General features: G+C 39.1%; 1 protein-coding gene across 2 annotated transcripts in view; it reads right to left on the bottom strand.

Annotated features, from left to right (window-relative positions):
* CDK14 (cyclin dependent kinase 14) overlaps positions 1 to 22830 on the bottom strand; it is a 546170-nt gene that overhangs the window by 56421 nt on the left and 466919 nt on the right. The window contains exon 14 of one of the 2 annotated variants that reach the window (XM_021689620.1): positions 22413 to 22556. In XM_021689620.1, the coding sequence (XP_021545295.1) occupies positions 22441 to 22556 (116 nt within the window). In that variant the 3' untranslated portion in view covers positions 22413 to 22440. Of the gene's footprint in view, positions 1 to 22412; positions 22557 to 22830 lie in introns of those variants that run through there. The other variant, XM_021689621.1, reaches the window with a different exon arrangement.

The following is a 22830-nucleotide window of genomic DNA, read 5'->3' as shown; positions in this document are numbered from 1 at the left end:
GAAAGAAAGAAAGAAAGAAAGAAAGAAAGAAAGAAAGAAAGAAAGAAAGAAAGAAAGAAAGAAAGAAAGAAACCCAAACAAGTGAGGGCTGGAGAGTTTCCCAAGCCCTCCCTAGAGCAGAAAAGCAAACTAAGGCCTGATCTGGTCCTGGCGGCTACTGTACTTAGCTTTAAAAGTCCCAAGAAGGGACCTGGGAAATCATTTATTCAAACTTTTGGCCACTGCATCCTTTGTTTAAAAGATATTTTGGATGGAAACATAACGAAGACAGCAGATTAAAGTGGAGCTACCTTGATGGGGAGAGTGATGGACTTGGAGTTCTGCCCAGTGTCTCCCCGCCCCCACCTCCCAAGAGAAACCTCGAAGGGGATCAGAGGAGCAGCCACTGGCTTTCAAACTTGTTTTGCCCACAACTCATGGCAAAAACACATTTTATTAAGTGACTCAGTACAAGGGCATGCGAGCACATACAAACCCACACACAGAGCTGAGACAAAACTTCCATCAAACAATGCTCTTACTACACCTGTCATCTGACATTCTCCTTTCTCATCTTGTCTATTCCATTTAAGAAACACTATTTCCAGTCCACTGGATAATGATCACTGCATGTGAAGGGAGTTCAAAAGTACCGCATTCAATGACAATCCTAAAATAATTGTATAGATAAGAAAATATTGCTCATGTCTGCATGTCGTTGTCTTTAAGAAACTGACGAGGAAAAAGTGCAGTGAGCAGTCGTAAGCGGAGGCACTACCATTCGGATGTAGGGCTAATTCACTTGATCTCAGAAGGGCAGATTCCCTTGGTAGGGAGTCGGGAATGCTGACCTACGGCGATGTCTGGTCTTTTTTTCTTATGACACATCATGGGCCAAGTCCACAAAGGCTTCCACCACATGGACCAGAAAAGCAGGGAAAGTCAGAATCTAGGCAACAAAAAGGAGGAGGAGAGACAACGTGTCTGTGTTTGAGTCTCTGCTTCCAGTTGATGCCCAAGGCTCAGTTTTATTTTTGTCCTTCATTCCATAAAACATCCTATGTCTTGCAATCTCCAATTTTATTAAAAAAAAAAAAAAAAGCAGGAGAGGAAAAGAAATCCCAGCACAGTCATGACAACAGTTTGAAAATAAGTTGTCATTAATATACATAAAATCTATTCATGCTACAAAATTATCACCAACCTAAGGGAAAAAACCACCACCCCCTTTAACGAACAACAAGGAAAATCTTTCCAGTGGATTTGAAGAACGTGAAAGAGAATGCGAACGTGTCTTTGCAGAAAGAATTCCCAGCGTCTACTCCTTTTCTACCCTTAGGATGGTTGGGTACCATGCCAATCCAGTGGGAGCCACAGAATTTAAAGGTTTCAGTGAACTTTCTACACTAACTTAAAAGACCCATCTCAAATACCATTTATTTAAATGTGTGTCCCTTTTCATTTTTCATTTTAGCAAGAGGCTGTAAGAAATACACCTTTGAAAAAAAACAAAAAACAAAAGACAAACCTAGCCATGGTAAACGTACACGGAAGGCTTCAGACATACGTACTTCCACACCAAATCACAAAATGGGCTTTTCTAAATTTCTTTCTACAAAAATAAGAGAAAGTAATAAAAAAAGATAAAGCCTTCATACAGAATTGCAGCAATTATATCCCCACAGCTACACTATAACCCAAAACTTTGCAAAGGCTTTGATTATTGAACCATGGCTGAAGTGGATAATTTGCTTTTCACTATGAAAACAAGCACATTCATTCTCACCACAATGGAGAGAGGCAGTTTTAATTAAACCTTATCAAAAGATGAATAAAGAATAAACTCAATACCCATTCCACAGGACTCTATTTTCATCTGTTTAGTTTAAGCTTGCCATGTTCGTGCAATAATTATCCACTGTCCAAGGAATGCTGGTGTTGTGTTAATGTTGGTAAAGATTCAATTAGCTCAATTATCTGGAGAGTATTGAAGTGAGGCTCAGCACAGTACAAATTTCTTCAGGCTTTATACATACCTCTGATCAAAATACATGAAACTGAAATCTAAGTGAACAAAAGACTCTTACTTCTACAAATTCTACCACTGAAACAGTTCCATACTTCATAATTTTATTACTCCAACTGGGAAAAAAAAAAAAAGAACCCTCAATATAAGTCTTTAGAAGTAGAACTCGTAAGTGAAGGCTTATCTTGGTGTGTGTGAGTGTGTGTATGCATGGTGCATACAGCTAACTTCCTAATCTGTAAATATGTGTTCTTAGAAAGTTAATTAAATTTGTCTTTTAGATAAATATTAATACCAAAAGTCCAGTCCTTTTAAAATTTTTTATCTTTTTCCTGTAGCCTCCATATAGTACGTTTTTCCCAGAAAAACGAAGCATTTAAAAAGCATTGAAAGCACAGTAACACAGACAACTGTTTCAATCTGTCAGACACCAGGGACAGACAGTAGGGTTCATTTCAGAAAACAGATTGGCCCCCAGCGGCCTGACCTTCCTGGTGGGAAAGAGAACGCAGCGCTGTGCCTGACAAGCTGAGCAACAAAGAGGTATATTCAGGTCCCCCCAATTCAGACACGCTTCTCACAGAGAAAAATGCAAAGCAGGAGAAAGAAATGCACCACTTCCAGCAAAGCAGAGTTTACTTAGTTCAGAGACGAGGATCTCAACAATAACAAAAAAATAACGTATTTAGGAAAGTAGCAAGCACCATTTTATCTACTCATTTGTAACATCAGAAAGCTCTAATCTGGCCAATGGCAATGTCTTAGCTTCCAGCCTCACCTTGATCCAAACTCACTGGTATTACAACATCAGTGGAAATCTGAAAATATGATTATCTTGATAAAAGGTTGCTTAATTACTTTACCAAATGAAGAGGGCATAACTGTCTCTCAGAAGCTGGTTCACGCTAATTTCAAAGTAAGCTTTCTCTCTCTCTCTCTTTTTTTTACATGTGATAGGTTTCACCTTTATTTTGAAATTCAGAGGGACATTTCCTTGTCTTTTAGACCCTCAGACAAACAGATTTTTCATTGCTTATTTTTACTTTGAATTTGTATAGGGTCTTCTTTGCAGGTCTCCAAAGGAGCCAAAAATCCAGCAAAAGTATCAACAACAATAAAAAAATTGACAAAGTAGTATTTTTAATAAAAAAAAGTCTCAAGCTAAATTAGTTGCTATGAATAAATACCTACTTGTTTTCTAACTTCCAAGGTCAAGTTTTATTGTATATCCTGCTTAATCAGCTATAAGCCATATTTAGTTTGTATGTTTTGAATTACATATATATATATATATATATATATATATATATACACATATATAAAGCCCACATTTTCTGAAGCATTAAGCTCCACATGGAGGACAAATTTAAAAGGCACTCAGAATCGCCCACATTATCCTTACAGACAAGTACACTGTAGTTTTTTAAAACTCAGAGTCTGTGTTTTAGTACATAACTTTCCTCAACCATAAGGATTATGGGTACTTAGGCTCACACCAACGAGTGCAGTTGAAACAAGTCCTGATTTCTTTCTTTCTTTTTTTTTTAAGATTTTATTTATTCATTTAATTGACAGAGACAGCTAGAGAGGGAACACAAGCAGGGGGAGTTGGAGAGGGAGAAGCAGCTCCCCGCCAAGCAGGGAGCCCGACGCGGGGCTCGATCCCAGGAACCCGGGATCATGACCTGAGCCGAAGGCAGGCGCTTAACGACTGAGCCACCCAGGTGCCCCAACAAGTCCTGATTTCTGACCCATAAATATCATGACGATTTATTACATAAGCAGGTACTGCAGATACACGCTCCTCACTATAAGTGTGTGGACTATTAGAGAAACTTCTGCTGAAGAAAAGACCATCGCATACTCCATACATAGTCCACCACAGTTTATAAAAGGAGACATAGTTTGGACAATTGGACACACACCACAATCATAAGCTCATGTTGCCAGAGAAAAGATAAGGTTGGTCAGGTGGTGAGAAAGCTTTCTGCTTAATGGTCCAAATAGTTTGCCTCAACTTTAGACTTAAACACTTCAATCTCGGAAAATTCTGTGAAGAAACAGGGTAAAAATGATCCAGGGCAATCAAAAATTGTTTTTTTTAATCTGCCACATTTTTTGAGCCATCTTTTTTGGGGAATTATGTTAAGGACTTCTTTGAGCTGGCAAGGAAAGACACAAGTATCAGTTGGTTTTACCTTGTTTTCTAGCCTGCAAACACTGCTGTGACTCACTCAGTGTGGCTCGAATAGACATCCTTGAACTTCAGAGTATTTTGCGCAAGAACAAAGGGTGCTTGGGCTCAGTTTGCAACACAAGTCATTTTTACCACACAAATTCCCTTCTTTTGTGCTGCAAAAGGGGGATACTTTGAGCCCTTTGGGTTTAGAAGATCTTCAAACAGACAATAGTGTGCAAACAACCCTCCAGAACATAACTTTACTAGAACAACCTCGAGGCTGAGACCAAGGCTTTGAGAAAGGCCTCTTCAGATTTCCTTCTGCTCTCCACCCCGAACAAAGCCTGCCTGACAATACTGAAATCTCCTCCTTTCTTTGGATTAAACCCCCTTTGCAGGAAAAGTATGCAAATGCCATCCGTGGCTCCCTTGTCTGAGGCTACTCTCACCCAGCTATCTTTTCTCTGTCTGGCTTCCCCGGCAGACCATCACCCGCCTGACAAGGAGACCAGCCTGCCAATTCAACATCCTTCAAGGTTCTGACAGTCAGCTCCCTGGGCCTGCCACTGCCTCTAAAAGGGGCTCATTTAGTCGTAATTAACTATTCCCTGCATATTTCCTAAGGTATGGTAATTGTGCTAAAAGCCAACAAGTGAGGCATTCATTCTAGTTCTCATTTAAATCTTTCTTCCCCCCAGCAGTCTCCCTCCCTCTGCCTTCCTTCCACTCCACGCGGCCACCCCCCACCACACACACACTTTTCTTTTTTCACTCCTCCCAGGGAATATTTCAAGTCAAGAGATGGAATGAAGGTAGAAATTAGAAACTATAGGAAAACAGTTCAAAAACAAAGCTTACTGAATGGTGAAGTATCACATGGGAAGTCACAAAGAAAGTGAAAAAGAATTAACAGTGAATGTTTCGTTGACACAAATATTCTACAAATGCATTTTTCTCCACCTATACATTTTTCTTCTCAAAATTTATTTTTACACTGCATTACAGATAAAAGGTACAAATAAAAGGTAATGATTTTGCCTCACCAGACTTTCTTCTTTATCCTTAAGCTGTAGACAAGACAGAGAGAAGGTCAAGAATCTTAATTTCTGACCTCTTGCAAACATTTCAGGTCCCAGGAAGTGGGCCGTGACCACCAAAGACTGTATTATGTTCTTGCAGGCAGACCAACGCTATCATGATCAGGAGAAGTTTTGGGGATGAGGTGAGGTGATAAATTATTTACCTCGAAGACTTTCCATCAGCCATGAGCTGTTGAGCTGTAGTTAAATGGATTTAACTGGAAAACCGTCATGGCTTCCTTGCAATGTCTCCATGCTCTCAACACACAGAACAATGTTGTGCAATTAGTCTTGGCATAGGGAAGGAGACAATGTTCCATTAAAACAGACTCAAAACACAGCCTCTTGAAAAATTTATTCAGATAAGCAGAAGGTGAAGAATCTGGAATTCCAAATTTTTATTCTGATGTGATTATTTTAGCTCTTCTATTTGCTTTGGCTAAACTACGTTTCCATGCTGTTCCTTAATAATTTGGACACTGCTGGGCGCCTGGGTGGCTCAGTTGGTTAAGTGACTGCCTTCGGCTCAGGTCATGATCCTGGAGTCCCGGGATCGAGTCCCGCATCGGGCTCCCTGCTCGGCAGGGAGCCTGCTTCTGCCTCTGACCCTCCCCCCTCTCATGTGCTCTCTCTCTCTCATTCTCTCTGTCTCAAATAAATAAATAAAATCTTTAAAAAAATAATAATAATAATTTGGACACTGCTATTTCTAGTGTTAATTTACCAGCATTTCTTAGGAGAATAGAAAATACTTTAAATAATGAAATGCTCTGTGGTTATAAATGAGTTTATTTGGCTTGGTATTTGACTCTGCATCATATGCTACTATCTACAGAGGAAAGTCTGGTAATGAGAGAACATCAAAGAGCTGGGACCCATTCAAGATGGCTCTGTGGTTGGAATTATAGTAAGAACCTACCATGGCTATAAAACTGTAAATTAACTTTCTTAGGTATGCAATAAAATTTGTAAATCCATTTTTCTCTGTTAAACCAGGGATATACCAATTTAATGTATTTCCAGTCATTTTTCCTTACACATAAGTTTTATATATATAAGCAGAATGTTCTACTTTTTTCACATTATCTCATGTATTTCTGCATGTTCATTACTTTTATGACTATAATTTTTAAGGCTGTTATAATATTCCATCTAGTTTGGTATATTTTAGTATATGTGCTGCCAAAGCGAGCACTAGTTTGGTATATTTTAATGCACTCAGTAATTTCTGGTAAAAATCTTTAAGTGGTCCATTCTAAATAGTTTGTTTAATCTGTCTTATGTTAGTCATTTTAACATTTTTTCTCTGTCATTATTGTCATCATGATCAAAAATGTTATTGAGTTACTAAATCTTAGGTGGTTTTAAGTAATTGAGCAGACAGACTTTAAGATCTTCAAATACTTAACAGTTTATTTGGATTTAGGCAAAAATGGGTAGGAAAACTAGAGTTTACTCTTATAGGAACTTAAAGCTCATAAATATGTTTGAATTTATTCCTGAAAATAACTTTTGCACACCTACTGAGTGCTGACCACATTACAATTAAGACCATGAAGATCTAAATTCTTATACATTTCTTTCAATTCAAAAATCGTTTTAATTTTTTGAAGTATAGTTAATAGTCAATATTAGATTAGTTTCAGGTGTACAATACAGCAATTCCATATATATATGCACATATATTATATATATGTATTATACATATATTACATACGTATATGTGTATATATACATAAATTATATATGTGTGTGCATATATATATGTATTATGAAATGTTCACCATGATAAGTATAGTTACCATTTGTCACCATTCAAAAGTATTACAATACTACGAAAGAAACGGTCTTAAATTTTTATCTCGGGAAAACTAGTTATCTCACGTTTTAGTTTTTGCATTTCCCCTAAATTTCATATTGAAATTCTACCTATTCACAACACTTAAATTAAGGGAGTCATTATTCATTTCACAAAAAGATATGTAAACAGAGAAGGCATACTGTTTCAACTAAAATTATTCATGCATAACTTTCCAAGAAACATGTTATATACATGTTGAAAAATGTATACTAAAGGAACCATACCTATAATAGATTCACAAAATTTTAGGGCTGAAGGATGAATAGCTTTTCAGTCAAAAAGAAGGGTAAATATTGGTATAATTTCTAATATTCTAATATTATGTTAGCTATAACTGTGAATGGAATTTTATACATTTTCTTTACTTATTTTCAAGACATGATTTATCATTAAGAAGAAGTTCAAAGAAAAGAAAAAAATACTACATCTTCTTTCAAGTTGTTATATAGTCCCTAAAGGATCTTCCCAGCTTTAAGATGTTTTGATTCTTCTGTATTTCCCCATGGGCAATCACATTAAAGTCGTATATATTTCCCCATGGGCAATCACATTAAAATCCAAACTCTCTAGCATGTCATTCCAGACCATTCACAATCCAGCTTCAAATCTTGTTTTCAGTTCTGTCCCTTCTCACTCCTCCTATCCATGCTCTTTAGCTTTACCACTTTGTGACATGACTTTGCTTTCAGTGTTTCCTCTGTGAGAAAACACCCTTCTCCTCCTCCTTGCCCATGGAAAATATAATTCCTCCCTTGGCTCAAAATCTCTTCCATTGTGAGACCTTTCCAAGCTCCACTGGCAGAATTAATTTTTACCTCATCTGTCCCCCAACGTAGCTTCATGCAACTTCCTACTGTAGCCATCATCATCCTGAAATTTAAATGTTCTTATCTGTGTCTCTAAATTGTGAGGGTCTTGAAGCTAGAAACTGTCCTATTCACTACTTCCTAGAACAGCACCAACATAATGGCTACTCAAAAAATATTTGCTAAAAGAACAGGAGATTATGGTGTGGTGAGTTAGTTGGATATTCACTAATTCAGTCAACATTTTAAAAATACTTAATGAGCATAAATTATGTGCCATACTAGGAAACGGAGATAAAATTGTGACACGAGGATAAAATGTCACCAAATTCCTGTAGGCAGAGATTCAGATTCTAGTGGGGTTAGACAGACAAATCACAGGAGACTTCAGTACAGAGGGGATGAAACTTTGGCTTTATTCCCAACACGTGCAAAATAGTTATACATTTATTCATGTTCACGAAATATATTTCACATTCTGTCAGACATGTTGCAGAATCCTATCACTGATCATGAGTCAGCAGCTGGACCATCTCTGATTTCCTAACTTGGACACTGTCCTCTTCGCCAGTGACTCCTCTCCTCCATTTCTACCCATTTTCAGGTGGAAGGTCTGAGTCCCGAGAGTGATCCCTACCCCCACCGCCCAGCGCCCGAGTCCAACATCAAGCAGCCCTGTCCTCAGTTCAGGAACTCATCTTGAATTCCTTCGATCTGAGAACCTGTCTCAGACTTCCTGCTTCTCTGATTTTACTTTCTGAATATCACAGTGGCTTTAAAACCTCACCCATCTTAACCTAGTGATCAGGGTCAACATGACCAGTGATAAGGCCTGTGGACATCATGGACTTCCTGACATGGTGTGAGGAGAAGAGCACTTCATCTGGGTGGTACTCTTCCCTGAAATCCATCACCATGAGACAACATCATGAGGGACATTCCACTACAAAATGCCTGAACAGTACTCTTCAAAAGAATCAAGGTCATGAAAAACAAGAGAATACTGAGAAACTATCACGGACCAGATGAGAGTAAGGAGACACGATGATTAAATGCCACGTGCTACTGTGCATGGGCTCCAGGAACAGAAGGACAGAAGTATGAAGACAGGTGAACTACAGTCACAGTTGTAGTTTAATTACTAGTATGGTACCTACATTAATTTCTTAAGTTGATAAACGTACCATGGTTATAAAGGTGTTAATATGAGAAGTTGGGTGAAGGGCATAGCTTTCTGCACTGGCTTTATAACTCTTCTGTAAATTTAAAAGTATTTCAAAATAAAGAGTTAAGAAAATAAACCCTAATCTGATCGCTACTCATGCTGAGTAGTTACTTTCAATTCTGAACCCCCAAATGCACCCAGATTTCTACAAGCGACCTCATAGCAGTGGGTAGGGAAAGACCTGAGTTCATTCTCCTGAAAGAAGCTGAATTTACACTGAGGCTGCGCTGGGTGCTGTTCTAGCAGTCCTCCTGAGTCCTGTACACAAGCTATGTGAACTGGCCTGATGCTTTAGAATCATCTAGTCAGAGCCTCTCCCTACAAGGTCAAAACTAACGTGTTAAAAAAAAAGGAAAGTCGCAGTCTAAAAAACTAATACATAGAAAAATTCTTTTAAGAACTGGCCTACTAGGGGTGCCTGAGTGGCTCAGTAGTAGGTTAAGCATCTGCCTTCTGCTCAGGTCATGATCTCAGGGTCCTGGGATCCAGTCCTGCATCAGGCTCCCTGCTCAGCGGGGAGCTTGCTTCTCCCTCTCACTCTGCCCTTCCCCCACTGCTTGTGCTCTCTCTCTCAAATAAACAAATAAATAAAATCTTAAAAGAAAAAAAAGAATTGGCCTACTAATCATCAAGGGCATAGTAAATGGTACTCTACTATAATTTTCAGATGGCATCTGTGTGAATGCAAGAATAAGGATTTATACCCATCGTAAATGGAAAAACTGAGATATTCAATTAGATGGTTAGAACTGGGATAACTTTATAAAGAAAAAAGATTGCACTGAATAGCAATTTATTAAAAGGGGAAAAATATTACCAACATTTTTACCAGTTAGCATGTTAGAGTTAATGAATGGCATTGCTGATAGAGTAGTGGCTCTCACAGTTTTTGGTGGTTAAAGACACTTTATTCTCTGAAAAATTACAGAGGACCCCCAGGGGCACCTCAGTGGCTCAGTCGGTTAAGCATCTGACTCTTGATTTCGGCTCAGATCAGCATCTCAGGGTCCCCCTCGGGCTCCACACTCAGTGGGGAGTCTGCTGCTCTCCCTCTCCATCTGCCCTTCCCCCACTCGTGTGTGGGCACACTCTCTCTAAAATAGGTAAATAAATCTTTAGAAAAATGATAAAAAAATTATAGAGGACCCTCAAAGATCTTCTGTATATATGGATTATAACTATAGATATTTACCATATTTGGAACTAAAATTGATACTTTAAAATATTAATTTATTAGTTCATTAAAAACCCATTGTGTTAACATTAAATATTATTTTAATAAAAATAACTATATTTTTCAAACAGAATTAGTGAGGGAGTGGCACTGCTTTACAATTATGCAAATCTTTTTTTTAAATGTCTAGCTGGATCCAAACAGTTGGATTCTCATATCTGCTTCTGTATTTAATCTGTCCTATGATATACTATTTTGGTTGAAGCAAGTGAAGAAAATGTGGCCTCTCCAGATACATAGCTGGAAAAGAAAAAAGTATTTTAATAGACCTTTCAGATAATCATTCATATATATTCTTTTATATTACAACAAAACTCAAGAAGTAGTAATTTCTTTTTTTTAAAAAAAGATTTTATTTATTTGAGAGAGAGTGAGCGAGTGAGAGCACAAGTGGGAGGAAGGGGCAGAGGGAGAAGCAGGCTCCCCACTGAGCAGGGAGCCTGATGTGGGGCTCGATCCCAGGACCCTGGGATCATGACCTGAGCCGAAGGCAGACACTTAACCGACTGAGCCACCCAGGTGCCCCAACAAGTGGTAACTTCTTAAGGGTCAGCTGCACTGGGAAATCTGAAATGGTATCAGTGAATTCTTCATATTTTTTATTTTAACATCTATTGGTTTATTTCACACTTCCAGTGAATATTTTATCCATGCAGTGATTTTCTAAAATCATGCACTGGTCATTTGGAAAAGATAGGTTCAATGTGTTAGAGATTTTTCAAACATTGACACATTTCACTATATAATATCAAAACATCACATTTGCTTTTATCACCACCCGTCTCACTTGAGAAGTGTTTGGGGAACTATCAAGCTCACAGGGGCAAATAAAGTTTATGATAGCTTCCCCCAGTTCTAATTTTCTATTGAAAGCTTTAATTTTATCATTGACAGCAAAGGCTATCAGTTGTTTTCCTTGGGTGACAGACTCACTTTTCATTCATGTTTGACAAAAATGCCAGGAAGAAAAACAGCTAGTAAACCTTGCAACTCAAACACCTGCACTGGAGCTTCTCCTTGAGACAAGCACAGTAACTCGGTATATGGAGATGGCTTATGCCAACTTCCCAATTAGTCACACAGAATATTAAGACATTTACTCAAAGCGAGAGGTGTAAGAAAATGAATAACAGTTCTTCATGAAGGACATTATTAAGCGAAACTGCCTTTGAAAAACACTTACCACTGTGTAGTGGTAAAACAAAACACCACCAAAAAAAAAAAAAACCCAAACCCAAAAGCCCCACACCAAAAACTAGTGCCTACAAATACAGTTCGGTGCCACTGCCTTGTTTCATGCTGGGGAGCCCGGAGTTTTACTTACCATTGCTTTTGCAAGACTACTGAAAATGTCCTCAGTGCAAAAGGCAAAGGACATCTTAGTTTTATTATGAAAACAATTTTGACCCCCATGGAGCCTCTGGGGATCCCCAGGGTATAGAAACCATACGTTGAGAACTGCTGATACAGACGACAGTTATAAGGATGCTTTATCTGAGGGGACCTTATCTTAGGGGAACCCACAAATCCGAAGGCGAAACTTTTAATAACAAGGTGACTCAATCTATAAAGCAGTGAAGATATTCAACAAAGGGAATGCTAAATACAAGAATGTCAGTATGTGTATCAACCACTATTTTAGTTAAGAGAGAGAAGATTAATTGAGAAGAATACAGAAGAGTGGAAGTTCTACAAAGTCTGTGATTGCAGAGTTGACTGTGGAAGGCCAAGTTGAGGGCAGGAAATGGAGAAAAGGATGGCAGATGAGACCAGGCATGAACATGCACACCACATTCACCTCCGGGTCTGCATGGCCAGATAGCTCCAGCTTGCCCGTCTTGAGAGGTAAGGACATCTTAGTTAAAAAATTCGTCTGAACGCTGGGAACTCACTTGTGGATGACTAGACTCAATTCTCTTCTTACTAAAAAAAAAATTTTTTTGACAATCGTTTCTCTCAAAATAGTTGATTTATTCATTTTTTCGAATACATCTGTCAGTTATTAGCAAATTAAGTTACTGTGACAGAATAAAAAAAAAAATCTTAACTTTAGATGAACCATTTCAAATAGTATTTCATATATTTTTTTCCAAAGGCCAGCTTCTGGACCACACAATAAAACTCCCAAATGAGGGGATGAGTGGATTCACACTGATGTTTAAAGTTTTAGATTCGACAAAACTAATGCAGTATATCTTGACAGCTATATTCAGTAGCTTAATGCTAAGCTTTTTATGCTGAATACAGAACAGAATGCATTTTCCACCAGTGTTTTGACTAGGAGGTTTTAAGATTCCTAGTCACTTAAGGCAGCAGTCTGAGACTGCTTGATAAAACAACCACTGGCTATTTCATAACTGCCTCGTAAAAGGTTTCAATATTTAAGAGAAAAGAGAAACTCAAGGCAAAGACATTTTGAAAATATATGCTTTAACCAAAATCTGGACGCTAAGTAAACATCCTTTAGTAAACACCCAGAAAGACTTGCAGCTGTGGCATCTGTGACTTAAAATAACAAGATGAAGATCTCCAAGTAAAAGATAAATGATATCGTAAAAGTTCCTTATCACAAGAAAAGACATTTTCTGATGGAATTTATGTAGCGAAAGGCTTTAGGCTGAAGCTCATCTCATACACTGTAGAAATACTGGAAGCTTTCAATTTGGAGTTCAGTCTGAATACATGAGAGGCAATGTTCTTTTCTGTTTTGCCACTACATTCTCTTTTTACAAACTGCAGATTAATTTTTCCTGTGAGGACACCTTTTTGGTTTAGTTCTGTCTGTAAATATGGCTACTGTAAGTTGTTGACTTTATGGCAAAATATCAAATTCTAGATGAACTGACAACTAGGCAGTAATGAAATCGGAGAGCTTCCCCTTTAAAAAAATTAAAATTTTAACATTATGCCAAAATATGATACAGTCATATTCTAAAATATACATACATATTTTCACATGGATTAGATCTACATCTCCCAAGGGGCAAATGCTCTCTTCTATAAATGAGATTGCAGGAGAATCGAGAACCCTGGTTCGATTTGTGCAGCCTGGCTAACCACTGAAGATAAACACCAGCCCTGTTATAATTCAGTATGCAACTGAGCTAGTCTTCCATGCCAGCAAAGGGGAAAAAAAAATCCTTCTTCTTTTCTGAAGTTGCCCATCTCTATCCGTTTCTGTCGCAATTGCCACAATTGCCCAGATAAAACATTTGAGAGTATGTCAGCTTTAATTAATGTAACATGACCTGATCATTTCCACAGTTAAGAATAAAGAAGTTTGCATTCTTCAAATCCAAAGCCCAACCTGGAGATTATGCTAAGTTGCTTCATTCATAGTCCATACTCCTCTGCTCATGTCAGAAGGACAGCATTTGTCCCCTCTAGTGATAAACAAATTATACATGAAATCAATTCCACTTCACAATCATTTTCCCTATTGGGTATTATCTTTCCTTCTCTGCTCCCTCCAGTTAAGCCCACATCCTGTAACTTGCTAATGAGCTGGGGGCTTTCTGTTCCAGGTGGCACCCCCTGCCTCGAAGTCATGACATTTCCCATTTCGAATGCTGCTGGCATTTTTCGACAGCTCCTGCTAACTAGCCTTTTTGACCTGCACTAAGAGGAACTCATCTGATCGAATCCTCTAACCTGCCAATCATTCCAGCAAATGATCTTCACAGTCACTCCCAAGGCAGGAATGGAAAAAAAAAAGGAAATGCGAACGAGAGAATGAGGGAGTAGGCAAGCGGTTGCCTCTGCAGCTACCTAATGAGAATACTTTAAGTCTCGGAGGCAGCTGAAACACTGAAAAACTGGTGGGAAAATTAGGACACAACCGAATGCCTGGCTCTGTAATTACTGATTTCTTTCCATCCTGAGATCGTTTTGAGAGCAACACCTCTGAGATGTGCCAGTTTCTAGAGAACACAAGAACACCCTACCTTCGCAGAGAAAATAGATTTATTTCTCCTGCCACTATCAATATGCAATTCTCATAATCCCACTCTGCCAAACAGCATCCTTTGCAGAATTAATTATGTGCTATAAGCTTGTTAAGTGTGCATTTATTTGTAAACTAGGGATGATTATCATGTTTGCCACAATGAAGAAAGGACGTCTTTTTTTTTCCCCCCCAGGCATATCTTAAATGTAGCCACCATTTAGGGGTGTTGATTTTTACCCATTTACATAAAAACAAACAGGTATGGTGGAGGCTGGCTTTGTGCTCAGGGAGGATTTAACACTGACAACATAGGATAATCTGGGCATTCCTAATTAATGGAGATAAAATAATTTTTTCCTTCCAGATTTTTTCTTGCTGTGCACAATCAGTTTATTTAGTGGGTTCCCAGCAGAAGGAATACCCAATTACTTTAGGAAGAAAGATCCAGTACACGGGATCACTACTCTAGGTATCTCAGTATGAAGTAGATTTGTTGACCAAGGAAATGATACAATATAATTATGTGTTATCATTACACTATTGTATGTAATAATGTAAAATAAATACTGTATATGATTTAATTGTACATGATAATCACACATCTTTCCCCATTTATAGTAATTAGGCCAATAGCCCCATTTACAGTAATTATTATATGTAATTGAGGGCATTTTACTAATTGCATTGAAAATGATAATCTGGAGCAATTAAAAATCCAGGGGCACTATACATAATGCAAACTACATTAAAAGAATGGGGATAATTTAAAGGAAAAAAAAAATTCACCCAATATGGAAGTTAACAGTGCAGTATTTGATTCCATGCTTGGTATACATGGTGATATCTGAGATAAATTTCCATCAATTTCTACAACTTTGGTATTTTGTTCTAGACCTTGTACATTATTTCCTTGGGTGGAAAAATAATCCTTGGACTCATCTATGATGTTATCCTAACAACTCTAGGACTGTTAAAAATTATTCTACTTGGCTGTGTGAGTGTATTGTGTGTGTGTGTGTGTGTCTGTGTGTGTGCATTGGTAAAGGAAACAGCTATCCTAAATTCCAAAAGAGACTCAGTAAATTATTCATTTGCACAACCAATTTGATGTTCTTAAAAGCTTTATTCATAGAAGCATCTCAGACTATTGCAAACATTTTGTTAAATATACTTGTAATAATTTAGCTAAAATGTTTAACTTTGTTAGACTTGAAATACATTTGGGTTGTAGTTTTCATTACATTTGCTCTCTGGAATTTTAATGTGCCTAAGGACCTGAATCCCTGGCTTTCGTCCCAGGGTCCCAGGGTCTATCCCTCCCTGATCCCATTCCCTGTTTCTACCCAGACAAAGCTTCCATGTGAGGAATATCTCAGGAGGAGTGATGAGCATCCATGGGACAATGGGAATAGTTTCAAGCTTCTTTTTGCCTTTCTTTCTCGACATTGTCATTTAGACATTGTCCTCCATGCATTCAAATGTCATCCCAGACCATCAACCCACTTCAACTCAAACAGCCTCCTTTTATGCTCAGACACTTCTTAGAGCATCTGCAAACCACAAAGACTGTCTAGTGGGACTCAGCTGCTATCCTGGTATTAATAATACAATACAGTGCACTTAGGGCATAGACGATTCCCTCTGTATCCCAAATTCATAAGAATCAACATTAAATGAAAGGGAAAAATAGAGCACCTGAACTGATTATAACTACTTGTTATATGTGACTGCTAACTTCATAATAGTTTGGCCAAGCATTCTAATAGATATCTTGCTTACTAGCCACATCACACCTTGTGCCCATTACTTATAAGAAAGCCTCATTCATACTATGCTGCTGGCTAAATAGTCCCTAAGAAATTAATTTGGGTTTTAAAAAGACAGAAGATGCAAGTTGCAGTGCCTTCCCCCACCCTCACTCCACAATTTGAAAGCTCATCTGACCTGGAAAATTGAATCACAAAAATATAGCTATTTTTTGAGCATCCATGGACTGATGAACCAATTTGTGGAGCATCACACCAGTTTCTTCTCTTTTAGCCATTTTGCTTTCAAAAACTTTCAGAGAAAGGAAAAGAAAAGCAAGGGCAAAAAAACTATTATTATTTTTTTTAATTTAAAAATATGACTCTGGGGGCGCCCGGGTGGCTCAGCGGTTAAGCGTCTGCCTTTGGCTCAGGTCATGATCCCAGGGTCCTGGAATCGAGCCCTGCATGGGCTCCCTGCTCAGTTGGAAGCCTGCTTCTCCCTCCCCCTCTTCCCCTGCTTGTGATCCCCCTCTTGCTGTGTCTCTCTCTGTCAAATAAATAAATAAAATCTTTTAAAAAAATATCACTCTGAATTCTGCTAATTTTAAGAAAAGCACACTGAAATAGTTAAAGGTAATGGAGCATCATGTAAGTAAAAACAATTATTTAGAAAAACAATGTGTATATACACGCGCGCGCGTGTGTGCGTGTGTGTGTGTGTGTGTGTATGAGAAAGAGAGTGAGAGGGAAGGATGGAGAGAAAATGAGTATGATAAAGCAAATGCAGTAAAATGCAAACACTGGGGGAAAGTAGGTGAAGGGTATCAGGACTTCTTTGCACTATTCTTGTAACTTCTCTAGAAGTCTGAAATTACATCATTCTAAAAAAATACTTAAAAAAAATGCACCCTGGATGAAGCATGATATATTTAACTTTATTTTCATTCTGCTCTGTGACAATCCCAGGACATAATTAAGCAGACTTAGATAGTAAAGGCCTCCTAGTCCTTTGCTAATCCATTCACAGGGTTGGTGGTGGTGACGCAGGGTACAGATCAGAGGTGACCCAAGGAGAGGGAGAGGGGAGGGACAGAGAAGGGAGGGAGAGAAGAGAAGGGACAAGCATCCTTAGCCCACTGTTTTGCATCAGAGTTTAGAGGAGATAATAGACTCTCTAGGGTGGAGGGAAGCTAAGGAAACGGGGGTGGAGGTAGGGTGGGGAGAACTAAACTGCCAACATTCCAGCCTCTTCTCAATCGGGTGTTCATAACATGCATTGTGCATCTGTGGTTCACAGCACCGTCAATTTCCCGAATAAGATGTATTTTTTCATCTGCAGCAATGTAGGGGTAATGACAAAAACCAGGGATTCTTTCAGTTAAAATCTGTGAGGAACACTAAGGTTTGTTTCCTCCTCTGCTTGTTATTTCCACAACTATTGTCACCTGCATGAGACAACAGAGATAATAAAACTGCAGTCGTTTGATAGGGGAAAAAAAAATCTGTAGGATCATGCAGAAAGTAAGTTCTTGCCGGAAAAAACCCAGAAAACTTCCTGCTGCTAAAGGAAAGCTACAACTAATACTTGCATTTCTTACACTATGGTTAGTATTAATGAGTATTATCTCCTTTTGTGTCTACAGTTGAGAAAATGCAACATGGCTTAAAAAGACCTTTCGTCAAAAAAAAAAAAAAAATCACACAATGAGGGTGCTGTCATGCCATTAAAATTGGAATTTCCCTCTGTACTTGTTTTTGTTTTCCTTCATAGTGTACAGGCCAGGCAAGGTGCCTTCTGGCTATACTCTGGGCTTTGTAGAAGCTTCAGGGGCTGCTAAACCCAGAACTCTCTCCTGAGGCGTTCCTTAAGAGAAGACTGGCCCCGTTCACAGCTCAGCTGACTGGATCAGGGCTCGGCGCTGGGCCCAGGGCAATCCAGTCAGACTGACACAACAGCCTAGCTCAAAGCTTTGCTTTCTGCTTCACGAGGATGCCTACACCAATCAGCGCTGCTCCTGCAGAAGGTTTGAATCCGAGTAAAAGAGCTCACTGAGAGGCTGTCCTGGGAAATGGAGGGACGAAGGGAAATTACAATAAGCAGGATTCATGAATAAGCAGAAACAAGCCGGTGGAAGCCATGAGATGAAGAGGAGAGGGAAATGGTAGCAGAGGCACAGCCAGAAAAAGCAAGCCGCCATCATGTCACGCACCAAGGACAGCAAAAGCCAGCTGCGTTGGCAGGAGCGGTTACCAGAGCTGAGCTGGTGGCTAAGGTGGTAGGCAAAGTAAGCCTCCTGCTGGATTCTGATGGACACCCAGTCTTCGTGAGGCCTGGCTATGCAGCTGCGTGGACCATCAGCCTTGTTCTGCCTAATTTCCCGAAGCAACCTCCACAAAGACCACTGTTAACTGCAGAAACCTGACCGAGTCCACTCCCTCGTGGTCTCCCCGGCCCCACCGCACAGCTCTTCCTGTCATTCTCAACGATCTGTCTCTGTCCCTCGCACCCGGCCACCTGTCTTCTCAATGGAAGGTGTCCCTTCCTCACACAATTCAAGCTTCTCTTAGATGTCTATAATCCAGAATTGAAACATAGTTGTGCTGATTGAATGCAGTTTTCATTTTCCCGATTCTTTTTTAAAAAAGGCAGGCAGGGGAAATGCGCTTCACCAGTGCCATCCAGTAGAGTGTTCTGTGACGCTGGAAAGGTTCTGCATCTGCCCTGTCCCTAGTATGTGGCCATGAGTCATGTGTAGCTAATGAGCACTTGACATGGGGTTCTGCTACTGAGGAAACAAAATTCTAATTTAATTTTAATTAATTAAAAATTAAATGGAAAGAGCCACACGTGGCTAGTGGGTTACCCTGTTAGAGAACATAACTCTGCGCTATTCTTCCTTAAAAGAATATGGAAGGGAAGGAAAGGGATGGATTTTCCTAGTCTGTCTTTATCCAGTCCTGACCCAAATAAGTTGATTATTTTACTTCATAAATATACAGTTCTCGAATATTTACTGAAGATTTCATCATATGTGGTTCGAGGGCTACCTGCATTAACATCCTTTGGGGTCCTTCAAAATGCAGATTCATGGACCCCAGGAACCTGCAGTTTTAAAAAACTCCCCAGGGCGTGAGAACACCTGCTTTACTGAACATTCAGATAATGATGCCAGAGGGTCTTTCTTACCCCTGTATTCAGCAAAAGGAGTAGAAAGAGTGATCACGCGGTTTCCGTCTCAATTCAGAATGACTGGAAAATTAAGCTCAGCGAAGGGGCGTGTTTGGAATTGCTATATGGAAATGTAAGTGATACAAATGGGTGTGGTATTTAATAGCTTCTGGTCTTCGGGAAAAATTTCAATGTACATTTTCAGGCTCTCTCAGACTTTAGGATGGTCTTACCCTTCAATGCTGATAAAAAGAGTGGGGACAATCTATGAAAGCATTAGTCTACTAACATCTTTAGAGGATAACAACATGTAGGAAGCACAGTATTTTGATCATCCACTGGCACCTACCCCATTTTTAACTTAGGTGGAGGCAGTTTTCTTCTCATTTAATTTGGTTATAAGACTCCGAACCAAAATTGCTTTCTGCTGCAAAGAAAAATGCTTCTCATTAGCTTTTCCACTAAGGCCACTTTTTGCAAATCCAGTATTATTAACTAAATAATTGAAGTGACCTTAGTATGCAAGTTTAGAAACAATTTGGCACTGAGGTATAGGAGGAAAGTTAGAACAGTTCTCCATCATTTCAAAAACAGAAGTGATTCAATGCATTTTTCATCCTGATTCTGCGCAACTCCCCAAAGAGAGACGGCTGAAATGCTAGATTACAGTGTTAGCCTCATTGGGCCCTCAACCTCTTTCCCACCCCTCTTCTTTCCAATTTCTCTAGGTTTTACAAAGAACTGGGAAGTTTGAGAAAAATTAAACATGCCACAGCTTGCTCCGAACAGTTAATTAATTCATCAACAACAAAATCAAAATCTAGGGAATTACATGTTTTTCCATACAAATACTCTTATTTATGTAGACTTTTTGCTGGTCATATCTACAATATAGACATTAATATTCAGCTATTGGTCAGAAGAAGTTCCACTGCACAGATGTATTAGGCCAATATATAGGCTGTACTATTTGATTTCTAAGATGGCCTCATTTGAGTGAAATTAAAAACCCACAAAGGTGAAAAATTAAAATGGTTTCTTTTTCTGCTGGCTGACAGAAAACTCTTAGAATCCAGCTTCCCTGTAGCTTTTCCGAGAAAAGAAAAACTTAGATGTTTCCTCACTATAATGTTGACTCAAGCTGAGGTATTTGGATTTGGAAGAAAGCAACATAAACTATAATATTAAAGCCTCAAAAGTTGATGTGGAAAGGAGAAAACTCATAGAGAACATACTTATATTATTATCAAATAGTTCTAGAGGAAGGAGTTTGTATAACCTTAAATCTAGCTCAAAAAATATACTGCAAAGAAAACACATTTTTTTGTAAAAGCTTTCAAATACGGATGACTGAAGTTCTGAGCACCTCTTTTTATAAACCTTTTTTTAATTAGCAATTTCTGAGACCTTACAGGCAGTGTTTCTGTCCAATCAGCTTCATTTGATTTTGCAAGGAGAAGCTGACCTGAAGCACCTTCTAGCAGCTTTGACTGGCTAGGTAGGCTCGGGTCAGAGATCTTAAAAGAGCAGAGAAGAAAAGACACACAGCCCTGTGACTGAAATTCAAGCTTGCTTGTGTGCTGGGCGCATGAGGCAGCACAAATACAGTCCATCTTTTGTTTTAACTGAATTGGCTTCGGGATTTCTGAAGCCAGGGGCCCTCATTATGGTAATGCAGGTTAAACACTTTAAAAAGCATATTCTACAAACCTCATGAATTAAACCTGTTCTCAGAACCAGGAGGTAACTCAGCCCACTCTTTGTGTGACCAACTGAAATTCAGAATGGGAGTACAAACACCAGGGAGGAAGTGAACTTGTGCTTCTAGGTAACTTTGTATCCAATGGGGGGAAATAACCTGAAGAATGAAGAATCTTACAGTTTACATGTAGAGCAGCGAGCCTATTAGTAACATTTTCTGACTGGCATTTACACACCATGTTTTACCTGGGGAGCTTTCACTTCCATCATTCATCCATCACCACCATATTCCTGAGAGGCCAAAAGTGGCCCCCACGTTGATGTAGGCAACAGCAAAGTCCTCCACATAACTCAAGGTTTTGGCAAATCACCCCCAAGACAAGGTGGACAGTTTCATTTGTTCTTTTCACCATGCTGGCAATTCAGCCTATTAACATATCTTGTATTAAGAAGGAGAAGAAGGAAGAGGGGCTCTTGCAATGGTGTCTATATCCTTCGATTCACTGGAACATTTAATTACTGAATATCCACGTGAGCAAGGAACACATATGGGCTAGCAAAAAGCCTTCCCCACAAAAAAGTGTGTTCTCCATTTGCTTCAGAGTTATGTTACATTATAAAATCTTAAAAAACAACAACAACAACAAAAAAACCCCAGAAAGATATATATAGGCAGAAAATTCCCCCAAAACCCAGACGTTTCCATCTGGCAATAAAGACACAGCCTTTTCAGAAGCAGCTGTCTTCTGCTTGTTTCTGTGAAGCATCTGTGACTAGAATAGGCGACATGCAAGAGATTGCCTTGTTTAGATGACGCCTCCTATCTGCAGAATAGCAGAGGTCAAGGAATAGCACAGGGAAAAAAGAAAAGCATCATCATGATAAGGTCTGTCCTAGGGCCCAGGGAAGAATCAGAAGTGGGCTGAGTAGCCCACACGGCAGCGGAGCTAAACGAGGGAGCGCGTGTTCTCTCCAAGGGAAGCAGCCACCATTCAGTTACACACACGAGATTCTGGCAGGGACGTGCGAGTGCAGCCAGAGTTGCTGATTTAAAAAAAAAAAGCCAAGAATCCAGACTTTGTGTAAAATCTCTCCCTTTTAAAATGAGAGCATCTAATCTGAAAAATGGCATGGGCCCAATAAAGCAAATCTGTGACTTAGCCCAAGGTTAACCTTTTTCTAACGTCAACGAAGAATATATGCGTAGTTAAAATGATCTGCTTATAACTGAAATGGTTTACGACTGCATAAATAAAATACAATTTTGGCTAGGATCCAGTAGGTACCTGAAAATATGACTAACTGTATTCTCCTCAGGAGAATCTGTGATGAATGCCATTACGAACACAAGAGATTCATAAGACTCATAGGGGAAAAAAAGGAATCTGAAATATTTCATTGAAAAGATCTGTTCAATGTCTATTCATTATTACTTTCCAGGCAAAGTAGGTCACCTTACCTGTGCTTTCTTGAGAATGCTGTGCTCATCAGTGCTTGCTATTTGATAGACTTTTGCCATAACTATTGTTTTTCCCAAAGGCCCGCATGCTTTCTCCAGCTTCTGGCTGCAATCTTACATTTGGGACGGTAAAAATAGAAGACACTGTGGACAGAATAAAGAGTTTCCATTTATATATTTATAGATTATTTATAATCTTTCCTTGTAAAACATGGAGACTGAGATGCAATTCCAGATATCCAGCCCGTAAAACATCATGGTATGTGTTGGTCTCTGAAATGTCAAGTGGTAACAGCCACACATTGACACAGATTTGTACACACATCTGACAGCACGGTCTGCCTTCCCTTCAGAACCACAGGGCGGTTGATATTCGTGCTCATATTTCTCTGATCTAGAACAACGAACTTGGGTTGGA

Source organism: Neomonachus schauinslandi, chromosome 12, assembly GCF_002201575.2.
Source record: "Neomonachus schauinslandi chromosome 12, ASM220157v2, whole genome shotgun sequence".
Classification (NCBI taxonomy): domain Eukaryota; kingdom Metazoa; phylum Chordata; class Mammalia; order Carnivora; family Phocidae; genus Neomonachus; species Neomonachus schauinslandi.
The sequence above is the reverse complement of the archived record's forward strand: the minus strand, read 5'-3'. Positions and strand labels throughout refer to the sequence as shown.